At 24.2% G+C, this 14,442-nt stretch overlaps 2 protein-coding genes across 2 annotated transcripts; both read left to right on the top strand.

The window, feature by feature from the left end:
* Positions 1-1,294: 1,294 nt before the first annotated feature.
* Positions 1,295-1,794, top strand: LOC145840105 (U6 snRNA-associated Sm-like protein LSm5). Its single transcript, XM_082947288.1, has one exon. The coding sequence runs from the start codon at positions 1,308-1,310 to the stop codon at positions 1,572-1,574; it is 267 nt and encodes an 88-aa protein (XP_082803414.1). The 5' UTR covers positions 1,295-1,307; the 3' UTR covers positions 1,575-1,794.
* Positions 1,795-1,808: 14 nt separating this feature from the next.
* Positions 1,809-13,374, top strand: LOC145839944 (mitochondrial outer membrane protein SLC25A46-like). The gene is made up of 9 exons (XM_082947256.1): positions 1,809-1,970; positions 2,261-2,410; positions 6,773-6,870; positions 7,830-7,907; positions 8,093-8,320; positions 9,455-9,600; positions 10,263-10,419; positions 10,821-10,919; positions 12,499-13,374. Exons 1-9 carry the CDS (start codon positions 1,835-1,837, stop codon positions 12,712-12,714), a joined length of 1,308 nt encoding a protein of 435 aa, XP_082803382.1. The 5' UTR covers positions 1,809-1,834; the 3' UTR covers positions 12,715-13,374.
* Positions 13,375-14,442: the final 1,068 nt, after the last annotated feature.

Here is a 14,442-nt window from a genome sequence, read left to right as displayed (position 1 = left end):
ACTGTTGTTTTTTGTTAATTTTAGTTGTTTGATTAGTTAGATGGATTAGTTTGATTAGTAGATAAATTTTTGTACTGAATATTTGTAATGTACAATGTTCAATTCTTACTTCATATTGTTTTTGTGTTTTTTTGTAAACTTTTGCATCTTTGTTTACCAAAGTGCTTTTTATTTTAAATTTGAACTGGCTGAAGATTAAAGACAATCTTTTTTGTCTTTATGAAACATATGTTCCAGTATTTGTGTATATGTTCCAGTATTTTTAAAGTCGTACATTTAAATAAATCATATATATATATGTATATATACAATTATATCTAATAATTTTTGTAAGTTTTTAATAAAAATTAAGGTTAGTTTTTATAAAAACATTCATAATGCTTAATATATGTAATTCTATAATTTATATCTACTTCAATGCCTCTCCTGCACTTAGTTAAAAGTGTTTATAACAATTGGTTTTCATTGCTTAATAAAAGATATTATAAACTATAAAAAATGTTCACAAAAACTTTTTAAAATCGAACCTAAATTTCAAAAGTTAACTTGAAATATGTGATTAAGGAAGTGTATAATTTCAACTACTTGACTACTATCGACAGTAAGTGAATATAAAAAGTAGCTTAAGTCCCTGGTTCTCTAACTCTTAAAAATCATGTTTGAAATCCTGTGCACACCAGATTGTTAAGTAAATGCATTTCTTATATAACTACAATTTATAAAATAGTAGTTTTACTAAGTTAAATTAAGTTTTAACGTTGATAAAAAAATTTAATGATACTAATTTGAAATAAAAAGTTGTTCTAAAAAAGTTAGAGTATTCTAGTGAGTAAAACTATTTCAAAATTTACCTCAGGTTATTCTTGTTTTTTTTTTAAGTTTTAGTAGCATCCCTTTATATTTTGTCTTAATTTCAAATATACACTAAAAAAAGGCATGAAAACTTGCTCTGTATAAAACCTCGGATAAGTTCCAAATTACATTTGGTTACTATTCTACATTAAGCTTATAAAAAGTCATTTATAATAAACTAGTTTTATTTTCTATGCATTTCTGATCATCAATCAGTTTAGTTTTAATTCTTAGACTATGTAAGTTTTTACTAGTTAATAAAAATATAGAATACTAACTCACCGTTTTTACCTAACTTCTCAAAATTTTTTACTTACCAAATAGCTTTTAGTAAGCAACTTCATTGTTATAATTCAAACTAAACTTTAAACAAGAACATTTAAATATGTGTTTTCTTTTTCATCAAAAACATTTATGTTTATTAATGAATTTTTATAGATTTTAACATATAAGTCATGGCATCCGGTTCTGCATCACAACTTCTGCCACTTGAATTAGTTGATAAATGCATAGGTTCACGCATTCATATTATTATGAAGTCTGAAAAGGAAATTGTTGGAACCTTGCTAGGCTTTGACGGATTTGTCAATATGGTCTTAGAAGACGTCACTGAGTATGAGTCTACTGCAGAAGGTAGAAAAATTTCAAAACTTGATCAAATTTTGTTGAATGGAAACAACATCACAATGTTGGTACCAGGAGGTGAAGGTCCAGTTGTTTAAAGTTGCAGATGGTGTATATTTTTGAAAGTATGGGACACTTCTAGGACAATTTGATAGTTATTGCTGTATAGAAAAAACATTTTTTGATAAATTAGAAATATATAATTTTTTATAATATACTTTTACTCTATAGTGTACTTGGATTTAAATATATTTTTTTGTAATAATTTCAAGAGTAACAATTGTAAATGAATTGTAATTTTACTATAAAATATTATAGTTAATGATTAATAAAAAAAAACTTCAAAACTTTTTTCAAAATGCAAAACCATGAAGAAAACCCTAGAAACTTAACTCCAGATCTTGTTTCAAGTGTTGGGGTTAATAAGCCTGCATTTAAAATATCTTCACTTAGTCGCAGAAATAAATACAAAAAAGCTTCTGGAGACTTTTTAGGTAGCCTTTTGTAAATTTGTATTACTTTATATAAAAAGTTTATAAACACTGTAATGATAATGTTCTACAAAGTAAATTTCAAGCTGTTTTTTTTTAATTTAAATAAATATTTATAAGGTTCATCAAAAATATGAATTGTTTAGTTATTTCCTTTAGTTTAAGTTTATAATTTGTTCATAAAAGTAGATTGTTGAAGTTACAGCAAAGTTGTAAAATTGCTATAAATAAAAAATAAACTTATGGTTGTTTTTATAATACTTATTTTCTTTTTTTATCTTTTCTTCGTACAGGCGAACAAAAAATACCTGAGCTGCAGACAAACTGTGAAGATGAAAACATTTTAAATGGTCATCAAACTGTTGAAAAAAGTCAATTTGGAGCTGGGGACAGCATTTTAAATACAGCATATTCAAGTGATAAATCTAACAAAAGTAGTTCTGGTAAATGCATTTGTATTTACAACACAAAATTGAAGTTTAGAAAATACAGTAATAAAAAATCTGATTTTTTGTAGTAATATTATTAACTATTTTATTACCTTGTTTCAATTAGTCATGAGTTGTGCTTTATATCTAGTTTTGTCTAAAGCTGATACAATTGTGAACGTGAAAAATATTAGCTTAAGTTTTAATTACTTACTTAGTTTTCTACTAAACTTTAAGAAAATTAATTTTTTTCTTATATTTATTCTAAAAAAAAAATCTTTTTATAATGAAAAAGTTTTTTTAAGTTACAGACTTAAAGAGCATAGGTGAGAAAGACCAATTTTTTTATAAATTAACAATGGTCCTTATATCATAGCTTTTAAGTATTAATATAAATTGGCTTTTATCTTATTTCTTAAACTTTAATTAACTTGAAGATATAGTTGTTTTTAAATAGTTATTTCACTGTCTGGTTTCTCAGAAGTTTATAAATTACTAAAAACTTATTTTGTCTTAAACCATTTTTAGATAAGTTGGGATTAGATTTTTGGGAAATATTCCTTGAATGATAAGAAAATATCCTATTGTATTGATTTAAAAAATATTAACCAATTTATGACCAAAAGAAGAAAAAAAGTGTTTTTTCTTTTGTTTTCAGAAAAAAAAGATATTAACTCACTCATAGTTTTTTTTTAGTTCTTGCGACACAACTATTTGTTATTAAATTAAGATTAAAATAATAGATAAAGTCTGAGACAGTTATTTAAGAGGGTATAAATTTAGTTTTAATTAGCCTTTTTAACATTTGTAGTGTTTTTTGAATTATAGATTTAATTATATGTATCAAAGTTAAAATTTATAAATATGTCTATATTTAGCTTACTAAAAGTTCTTTTGTATGTTAAAAAAACTTAAATTCATTAATCAAAAACATTTATAATGAGTCAGCATATGTTTCATTGGTATACTATCAAAATCCACCCACGTTCAAAATCCACCCTATTTTTTTTTACATTTTCTATATGTTTTAACTTATTTCATATATTTTTTAAATTTATGTATTTGTTTTTTATTTATTTTTAACTATCACTGTTACCCCTAACCCTTACCCTCGATCGGTAAGCGGTTCTCGAATTTTGATTGGGTGGATTTTGATCAGGTGGATTTTGAACGTGTCCCGTTTCATTGTGCATGCATTGGTTCTAAACCTTTTCTAAAATAGTACACACTAAATAACTAAAAAATAAAATCTGTTTTCACTAGACTATAAAAAAAGTCTATTGTCATTAAAATATTTTATTATAATTATGTTTTGATTGTCATAAAACATAAACATTTTTTAGAACTGTTAGCCTATGTTATAATTAACTTTTTACAGCAAAGAAATACAAAATAAATTTCATTTTAAAATATTTTTTAACCTTTCAAAGATTACTGATGTGCACAGGTGCTGCACACCATGAAGACCACTGTCTTAATTTTAAAGTGTTGATTTTGTCCAGCTTTTTAACTTAAGGTTTTGAGCACATTTAAAAGTTTTGTTATAAAATATACGAGGTGTTTAATTCTTATTTTATAGGAATTATATTTAAAATAAAATAATAATTAAAAATTAAAGTGTCAAAAATGTATATTTTTTTCAAACATAATTAGAAATCTGATTAAAAGCTTATTTTAGAGTTTTTATCTTCACATTAGTATACACATACCTAGTTTAGTTTGTTTTAACATTACAAGGTAATTTGCAGAATTAACATGATTTAGGTTATTAGAAAATAATAAATAAAAAGTATGTTATTGTACAGAAGCAGGGTTGCTAAACACTCAGCTTTTTATAACATCTCAGGCTAGTTTAAAAAAAAAAAAAAAACTTGGTCTAGCTTGAACATTTTTCAAGAAACCAGTCTTACTTATGCTTATTTTTTTTTGTTTAAAAATCAAGATTAGTTTGGATATTATCCCTAAAACTCAAGCTAGTTTATTAAATTTAAATATTTATTTTAATTTTTGTATTTTTAGGTATTCGAGGTTAATTAACAGTATAATTTTTTGTTTATGAGTCATTTTGTTATTTTTATAACCCTTTATAAACTAATGCCAAATCATGCTAGTTTTTGGTAACTTAAGTTGTTTTTATTGCCTCAAAGATTTGGTAACCTTGCAAAATAAACTAAACAGACTTAAATAAAAGACATTATAGTCTTTTATATTTATGAATTGATCAAATAGTATATTTTTATTTTTACTCATATTACTAGTGTTATTACCATAGAACCTGGAAACCTGAAAAGCCTTGGGTTTGACAGTTTAGTCAAAAAACCTAAAGTTTGAAAAATTTGAAAAAAAAGAAACTGGAAAAACTAGATTCTCTGAACAACAGGGTTTGTGCGCGTCAGGCTAAGTCAGGATAAATCAGTTTTTTTGAAAAAATTGAAAAGTGTCAGGCTAAATCAGTTTTTTTTATTTAAACATTTGAGAATCTCACTTCAAATGATTGAAAATTTTTGATAAAAAAAAATTGAGAAATCTTTTTAAGATCAAATTGAGATGTGAATTTATTTCTAAATAAAGATATAGTTATTAAAGACAAAGTCAGTCAGTATTTGTAAAAATGAATCCCTAAATATTATGTTGAATCTCTAAAAAAAATTATGAATCTTTATTATTTTATTTTGGTTAAATTATATACGTCATAATTATGAAAATTCATAAAAAAAATGCAGTTTAAACATTACAGTTTATTCCAATAACTTAGCTGTTTGTTTGAAATTTAGTACCTGTGTAAGCGTTTCTCTTTAAATTTTGTTAAAACACAACAATGCACGTCGTTTTATTATAAATCTTCTGATTATAATGTTTTTACTTAGTGCTTAATTAAATTGAACAATTGTGTTTGGTAATATATATTAAATTTTTACACTAGTAATAGATTACATATAGCATTCATTTTAAAACTTATCACTAAATTTTTATGTTAAGGGCATGGTGGGGAGGTCAATCACCTTTTTCACAATTTAGTCTTATTTTATTAAATAGTAACTGAGCTATGAGTTGCTTTTTGCAGATTTTTAAAGCTCAAAATATTTTTGAGATAAAGCTGGTTGAAGTCGGAGACTACAATAGTACTAATCAACACTCCCAATACCTAAAGTAGCTTCTAAAGGGGATTTTCCTTACTTAGAAAAAATGTCAGGCTAAATAGGTCTCAGTCAGGCTAAATGATAAAAAATTTCGCGCATGAACCCTGGAACAAAAATCACTAAAAAGTCTGGAAAAACCTAGAATTTAATACAATTTTTACATGTAAAATGAAGTAATTTAGAACAGATACAATAGGTTTACCATGTAAATTTTTTTTTGTACAATTTAGAATGTTATTCATTATAAAACACACTTAAAATTACAAAATATTTTCAATATTTAGAAAAGATTCATGATAGATTTTTATCTTAAATTTTATTTTATATCAGGGTTGCCACACACTTATGAAACTCAGAATATTTAAAAAATTTTAAGATCGCAGGACAGCTCAGGATATTTATAGTTTTTCAAACTCAGGTTGGCTTAGGATATTTTTTTTAACTCAAGATAGTTAAAAGTCTTTTAAAAATCCAGAATTTTGTTATTTTATAACCATTTTATTGTAGAACATGGATTTTATAAATTTTTGGTAGTTAATAAAAACTTTTTTTATGAGTTTAATAAACCTCAGGATGATAATTTAATGTTACTCAGGACAGTTTTTTAACTTAATGAGGGGCTACCCTGTTATACCAAAAGTGAATAAAAAAAACTTGTACTTTGAAAAACCTGGAAGAAATTCAGAAGATCTAAAAAAATTCAAATAACCTATGGCAACCCTGTATAACAATTGATAGTTGTTTATATTTTGTTGAAGTTTCCACTAAAAAAAGTTAAAGTAAAATACACCTGGCCTATTTTGTTTTAATAAAATCTGTTTAAAAAATTGTTTGTCATACACATTGATGATATAGCTAGTTAATGCAAAATATAATGAAAACTTGAATATGTTATATTTTTTAGTCCTTATTTAGTTCTAGTTTATGTTTATCTAAAGGCCTATAAAATAGTATCCAACAACTAAGTTTATACTAACGAAATACTTCAATAATGTTTTTTATTTAAAATCGAAATATTTTAATATATTCCGGACTTATATACTAACTTGTATTTATTGTATAATATACCAATACATGTCAGTTTGAATTTATATAAACACTTATCACTAAAATTGTAGATGTTTTTTTTTATAAAATCCAAAACGATTTAAAACTTTATTTATGTGTTAAAACAAAACTAAATGCAAAAATAAAAAAGGAAAAACGAATAGAAACAAAAACATATTTTTAAATTTAGAAAATACTGAGCGTTTAGCATCAATAGGAATAACAGTTTCAAAATTACTATCAAGTGCACTTATTCATCCCTTTGTAGTTTTAAGAAGACAATGTCAGGTTTGTTTTATTGGAAAAGTATAAAATTTATTTATAGTTAAAATTTTAAGTAAATTAAGCACTAACTTTGAAGTTTTTTGTATATTTTTTTCCAGTTCATTTATTAGTTGTTAATGAATTTATATATGTTACTAAATAAATTCCAAATCAATAGACAACTTCGAACTTTTGTAGGAAGATCTTGAAAATTTGATCAAAAAACTTGAACAAAATCATAAATTTGATTCATTTGTACTACACTAAAAATCATAACCATAATTTTTTTTCGTGCTATTGATTCCAAAACTTTTGTTTATGTTTTAAAACTCATCAGGTATTTTACAGCATTTTATCTAAAATTTATTTTTAATGATTTTTTATTGTACTCAAATTTTTTTTAGTGTATCTTTTGAAAATTATTTATGATTTTTTAAATTTAATTTTACATTTGAAAAGTTTTTTTTACTTTTACATAACAAATTATTTTAGTTAATAACTGCCATTTACTAAAAAATGATTAGTTGTGTTTTTACGATTTAATTTTCATTGGTTTGAAAAATTCTAAAATAATTATAGCTAAGTTTCAAGTTGTTACTACATTAAAAAGTTAATGTGCTAAATCACTTTTTATGTATAACTTGACTTTACGATTGTTTTTAAGAATAAGTTAGAAATTACCTTACACCTTCGTATTTTGTACACTATTATACACAAAAGAGTTTTTTTTGGTCATCCCAATGTTCTATAGTAATAGAATAAGCTTTTGAAAACAGTTATTAACAGTTTTCAAATTAATAAACAAAAAGTTCCTTATTTTATGTTGTTCTATTTATTAAGTTATTCATTTTTCAAGATTAAATATAAGTCTTTATATCTTATAATATAGTTTTGTTTCTTCTTGATTTGAATATTTTAAGAATGTAAAAAGTTTCCTGCTAAATTGCTTATAAAATTGTAAAATCAGTAAATTTTGTTTTAAGGTAAACAATGCTGGTAGGAAGTATCATTTGACTCCTTTTACAATAATTAACGTTGCAATCAGTGTACAAAGTTCTGCAGTAAGTTATTTAAAAGCTTTATTTTCCTTTAACAATTAAATCTTTAAATTTTTTACTTAAAATATGAATAGTATTAAAATAGTGTATTTAGTTAAAAGAAAGACTAAAACAATGGTGCGTGTCAATTCAATTGTATTTTTTGATTTTGTTAAATTATTGTCGTTTTCAAAATTTTTATAACACAGAATCAAGCTACTTTTTGTATGTGGAAGGGAGTAAGCAGCAATTTGTGGTTGTTCGCTCAGACATTAGCTGCGCAGTCTGCTATTGAAGCAGCCACTAACGGTAGACTGAAGCAAGATCTACCAGATAACTTAACATTAGTCTCGTTTAGCGAAAATATTCTACTTAAAGCTATTGTTGCTGCCCTTACCTCCCCAATGTACTCAGTTTATGTTGTTTCGTGTGTAAAAGTTAGTTGTTTCATTTTGGTTTTCGTTGTATAGTAATTAGTACTGTTTTAAGATTTTTGTTTAATATTAAACTTAAAGCTAACTGTTTTTACTTCATAGCATAAAACATATAGTGTTTGTTTACATGTTTTTTTCCGTTGAAGTGTTTTCTATGTTAAGTAAACTTATATTAAGAATTTAAATAGAACTTTTTTTTTGTGAATTGTTGGGTAGTGTAATTGATATTAAGGTAAACTATCTTCTATGTAATATATGAACTAATATGATTTATTAAAAGTTAAATATATACTTATTAAAATAAAATATTTAAGTTTTGTAACTAGTTTATGTTTTTAACGTATAACTTAAATTTCCTGAGGTTTAATTTTTTTTGTTTGAAAATTTACTTAGATTTAACAAAATTTTAAAATCTTGGAAATTCAAACGTTTTTAAATCTTTAACGGAAAACTAGAACAAATATTTTATCGAATTAAAATTAAATAATCTTTGCCTAATAATTGTCCAACATTGCTAAATAAACAATATAATAATAATAATGATAATAATAGTAATAATAATACATTTACTGTTTCTAAATTGGTGTCACAAACTAAACTAAACTCTTTGTAGATATAAACTTTGTAGACTTCAAGATTTTCTATACCTTTATATTTTTTCGGTTCTTCAATAACATTAGTTTTTTGTACCCATTTCTAATAAATGTTATACATCATTAGTTTGACAATATTTTTTACAAAGTGTCTTACTTGCAAATTTAATTATTCAAAAGTTTATTATAGTTACTATAATAGTACTACGTTTCTCTCTATTCTAGTTAGAAATAATTTTACTGATGATCTCGAAAGGGAAAAGTTTAGCAATTAGCATTATATTAAAATTTTGAATCAATAAATTTCTACTAAAATTTTTGATTTTTAATTGTTATCTGTATTTTTTAAACTCTTGGTTGTAGTTTGTAGATTTAAATGTTCTTACTGAGATACTATTTTAAAGTATTTATGAATTAACTTTTTATGAGCATGTAAATAAGTTTTATAAAAGAAAAAAATATTTTCCAATTGAAAATAGAATAATTATAGAATAATTTTCATTAAACACTTTTAAAAAAAGAAAAAACTGTAAAGTATCCACAGGTCGATTTAGATACTGAAGACGAATCATTATTAACTTGTTTATCTAATTCCTTTCAAAGAGTTTTCCACACAGGAAATTTTTCATCTCCACGTCTCATACCTTTTTATAAGCTATTGATTTCCACAGTTGCGCTTCAAACGGCCAGGTATGCACGAATATTGTTGTGGTTTTTGCAAGTAAGAATATTTCTACTAAACAAATTCAGTTTTTTCTTTGAACTTGAACATAATTAAAATTTCATCAAAAATAGGTTAATTAGAACCTTTTTTTTCTTATAATGCTTGGTATTTTTATGAAGCTGAGGTGCTACTGATGATTTTTTTATCTATTTTTTATATTTTGTAATAATTATATAACTAAATTGTATATTTTACAAATTAGTTAGATTTTTTTTTTAGAATTATTGAAAGTTTTAAAAAATATTACTGACAAAATAGATGATTAAAATTAAAAACAGTTCATGCTATTCTTATTTTATTAAATTTCTTTAATTTTGGTCTAATTAGATACCAAGTAAGCATTGTTAATCAAAAGCTATGGTACTGTTGTAATAAAGTTTGATATTTGAAAAAAAATCACGGGTTTTATAAAAAAAACAATCTGCCAAGCTAATCAGAAATTTAGTACAGAGTGTTATTAGTGTGTTTATAATATCGTTATTATATTTAAATTTTGATAGTTACTTAAAAACCATATAGATTGATAAAAAATATTGCTTTTTGTTATTTACAATGTTTTTTTATTTTTTTTATATATACGCTTATGAACACTGGTGCATTGTTTTAAATTTAGTCTAATCTTTTACAGATATGCGTTAACATCATTATTAGAACGACTATTATTAAGAATTATGAAGTTACTTAAAACTAAATTTCACAAAAAACAAATATATATCACTCCAAATATGGATTATACTTCTTCACAAATAACAAATTTACCACCTAATGAAAATAAGTTACTAGAGGTAAGTTTAGTATCTCGAAATAAATCTTTGATATTTTTTTTTTAGTTAGTTGAGCTTCTATGTGTATTCATTTTTTTTTTCTTTTAAGTTTGATTCAAAAAATACTATTCTTTATTTTTTTTTTTTTAGTAATTAATTGATATTATTTGATATCCTATAGTTTTGAAACTGTAAGTATTTTATATTAGTGATTTAGAATATATTTCATTTTAATTGAATTAATATAATTTTAGTTTTAAAAACTATTTATTTTATATGGCTTAATTTTCTGGTTTTTAACTAATTGCTACGTAAAACATATAATTAAGTATAAATTGAAGTTCATAATGAGAGCAAAAATTTTCAATTGTCTTTGATTAAGTTTTTGATTTATAAGATGCACAACAAATATTGTTTAACAGGTTCATTATCCACAACTAATTGCAGGATTCTTAGCAGAACTAATAGCTGATGTTATTTTGTATCCTGTTGAAACTACTTTACATCGCATAATACTTAAAGTCAGTTTTTGTTGGTGTTTTTCAAAGAAAACAAGACAATAAATTTTGTGAAAGAATAGAAAATAGTTCTTATTTAAATTAATTTGTTCAAGATTGCCATACACTCAAGCTAATTTTAAACTATTAAAAGCTCAGGTAGACTCAGGCTAGTTTGTTTTCTTTTTGATAAATTCACGCTAGTTTAAGATTTCTTGAATAACTCAAGTAGGTTTTTGTAAAAACTTGAGAATTTTAGGTTATTTTAGTTTTCAATGTCTGTTATTTTTTAGATAACTTGAAACCTCTTTTTTTTAATTTTTTAAAATTTTAGTGTTAGTTCAATTATTCGATAAATGTTTTCGTTGAACTAGTCTGTAATATATTTTTTAAAATTAGTCAAGTGCTAATATTTAAATTAACGATAACAATACAAATAGTTAAGAAGAAAATGGTTAAAGTTATTGCTATATAGTTATTGTAGGTTAATATTTGTAAAGAACTCATGATAGTTTAACAATATATGTACTTTTGCATTTGTTTAGAACCACTTTTTTTTGAACTGAGTACTTTGTTTAAGTAGAAAGTTCTTTTAATTTTTGTAAAGCCTTCTACATATACTTGTTAATGTTTTTTTGTATTATACAGGGTTGCCACAAGGTCAGGAAACACTAAAAAAAGACAAAAGTCAGGAAATTTCACAAAGTTTGAAAATATTTTGTTAGTTTAAATTTACAAAATTCCTTATTTTTAATTGCCTTCAAATGGTAAAAAGTTAGTTAAAAATCCTTTAAAGTCAGACTAAAATTGCAAAATTTTCCTAAAAGCATACAAAATTACTTAATTTCCAATGCCTTTATCTGGTAAAAATTGATAAAATGAGTGCAAAAAGAAAAAAAATGATGCCCACAAACTGTAGCTAGATATAAAGAAAAGATTCCCTTCGAAAAGTGTAGGAGCAGCAGATGAGAACGATTTTAATAAAATTAGGCAAATGGTTTTAACTGCCAAAAAAATTAAGCAGGATGCAGACCAGATAAAGGAAACTAACTGTGTTTGATTAAGTTCTTTATTGTTTTAAGGTTTCTACTATAAAAGTTCGATATTGTTTTAAGGTTTTAGTTGTAAAAGTTCTTTATCGACTTAAAATTTAAATTATAAAAACTATAACAAGTCTTTCCGTTTATTTAGATACATTTATGTTAGGAAATTCTAAAATATTGTTTCTTTTTTCAGACAAGTTGTGTTTAAAAGTTAATAAATGCAAGTACTTTGCTGATAGAACTTTTTATCGCAAATACATCAATCATACATATATGGTTCAAGTGATGTAATGGAAGTTAGATGATTGAATTCAGCAAAAAAACTGTTGTTTATGTATATGATTTTAAGCTTAATATAGTTTTAAGTGTTAGGTTATGTATTTTACAATAGGTTTAGATAAAGAGCTTGATTTAGAAAAGTCAGGAAATTTTTCTCAGCTTGATCTGTGGCAACCCTGATTATATATACAACCTACTTTAAGTAATTCATGCTTACCTGTTTGATACTAAAACTAGTTCATATTTTTTCTACTTTCTTTATACAAAAATGCTATCAACAGGGCACCAGGACCATATTGTACAATATGGACACCGGTCGCGGTTTCACATCGGTCGGTACCAATTACGAAGGATTCACCGACTGCTGGCACAAAACGGTTGAAAGTGAGGGCAAGCTGGGTTTGTACCGCGGTTTCGGCTGCCTCGCACTGCAACACTGCGTCAAATATCTCGTCATAAAAACCGTGCATGTCGGACTCGAGTATTTGTCTTCTTAACGAAAACTGTCGATATTAAAGTATTTTATTTTTATAAAGAAATATCTTAATATTCGCACTCTTAGTTTATTTCTTATTTATCATTGCATGTTTTTATAGTTTTAAATAAAGACACTTGTTATTGACTTCTCATATCACAATTATATCTGCTGCACAGGTATAATTTTTGTTTTTAGCCTTATCATTAACACTTATTTTCTCTCTAGTGGTTTTAACCACTCTAAAATTTTTTTTTTGTGGTAAAATGTTTTTTGACAGTTTTTAGAGTATATACCTTTATATAGCTGCTATTAAAAAATTGTGAGTTTATTTTTAAAGTTTTTTTATTAATTTTGAAGTTACATAAAAAAAGTGAATTTTATTTAAAACAATGTCTTAATTAATCGGTACTTACAATATTTTGCAGTATAATTTTTTTTTAAGTTTGGTAATATCCTGTACTTATCGCTTTTTTTTTATAACTTGGTTTTCAATGTTATCTTATCATTAAAATTTGTTTTCGATTTTCTAAAAATAATTTCTCTTATGTTAATTGAAAAAATAAAGCCCTAATTATAAAGATGATTTTTTACTAAAGCTTTTTAGAAAAGGTTTTGAGAAAGGTTGTTATTTGATAAATCTTTATTCGTATGATCGGAAGTTTTTGATTCTGCTGTTTAATAAATCTTTGCCATTTTTTTTTATAAAAATATGTTATATGTTTTTATTTTCAAAAAACAAATAAAGAGATCTCAACTTTTTCAGCTTTGTTAGAGTTTTTTTTTTCTTACTATTCTTTATATATATATGTTGTATACACCAGAAAAGTTGTCATATTTTTATGAAATTGAGCACTGCATGTTATAAAAAACTGTGCACTCTAGATTGTTAAACATATTTAAAAAATAAGAACACTGTTATAGTGATTTACTTGTCACAAAATTCATTTACATTTAATGTTTTTACCACTCTCTAAGAACTATACTGAATCGTTTTTTATTAATCATAAGAAACTAAAGTAAGCAGTTAATTCAACTTCGAGCTAACAAACAACCTTTGTTTAGTCGAAAAATGTTTAACATAACAGATATTAAGCCTAACTTTTTTTTCTAGTAGTTATTGTGTTACATTGTTTGTATCAAACAGGGTAAATTTAGTTGATCACTTTAGTTTTCTTTTATAAGGCTAAAAATATGCTTTTATTTAAGTTTTTATTTAAAGAAATATGTTAGTTTTATATATCATTTGCATAGTCATAACAAATCGGTCATTACAACTATCTATAGTTTTCATATTTTCATAGTTTTATAGATCAGTAGTTTTAAACCTAAAATATAAATTTTTTTGTTTTAGATAAAAGTATTAGCTTTGAATTAATTTATTCAAATGGTTTGCCCAACAAAATTTTCTACAAATTTATATTAAAACTTGATTTTGTTTAGCGTATTTATTCGATTTTTGTTTTAAAACTATGTAAGTCAATTGAATATTGGTTTAGTAAACATTTATCCAAAATTAAAAATATTTCTGCAATAAATAGAACAAGTGATTACTTTAAATTTATGCAATGATGTATTTAGAAACTTTTAATTTAGGTATAAAATAAAGGCTATAACTAATAAAAATTGTATAGCACGAAAATGAAAGCGATCTTTTTTAATAGTTGTATTAAAGTTGTTACACATAAAAATATAACTTAGTAAATAACAACTTGTAGAATTCTAAAAATAAAAGCCATATTTTGATTTA

This window comes from Thalia democratica, chromosome 1, assembly GCF_965202585.1.
Source record: "Thalia democratica chromosome 1, ktThaDemo2.hap1.1, whole genome shotgun sequence".
NCBI classification, from domain to species: domain Eukaryota; kingdom Metazoa; phylum Chordata; class Thaliacea; order Salpida; family Salpidae; genus Thalia; species Thalia democratica.
The sequence above is the reverse complement of the archived record's forward strand: the minus strand, read 5'-3'. Positions and strand labels throughout refer to the sequence as shown.

Coding starts and splice junctions, on each gene's coding strand:
- LOC145839944 (XM_082947256.1), top strand. CDS start 1,835: ATGCAAAACCATGAAGAAAACCCTAGAAACTTAACTCCAGATCTTGTT. Junction 2,411..6,772: donor ATCTAACAAAAGTAGTTCTG/GTAAATGCATTT, acceptor TTTTAAATTTAG/AAAATACTGAGCGTTTAGCA. Junction 10,920..12,498: donor TACATCGCATAATACTTAAA/GTCAGTTTTTGT, acceptor TGCTATCAACAG/GGCACCAGGACCATATTGTA.
- LOC145840105 (XM_082947288.1), top strand. CDS start 1,308: ATGGCATCCGGTTCTGCATCACAACTTCTGCCACTTGAATTAGTTGAT.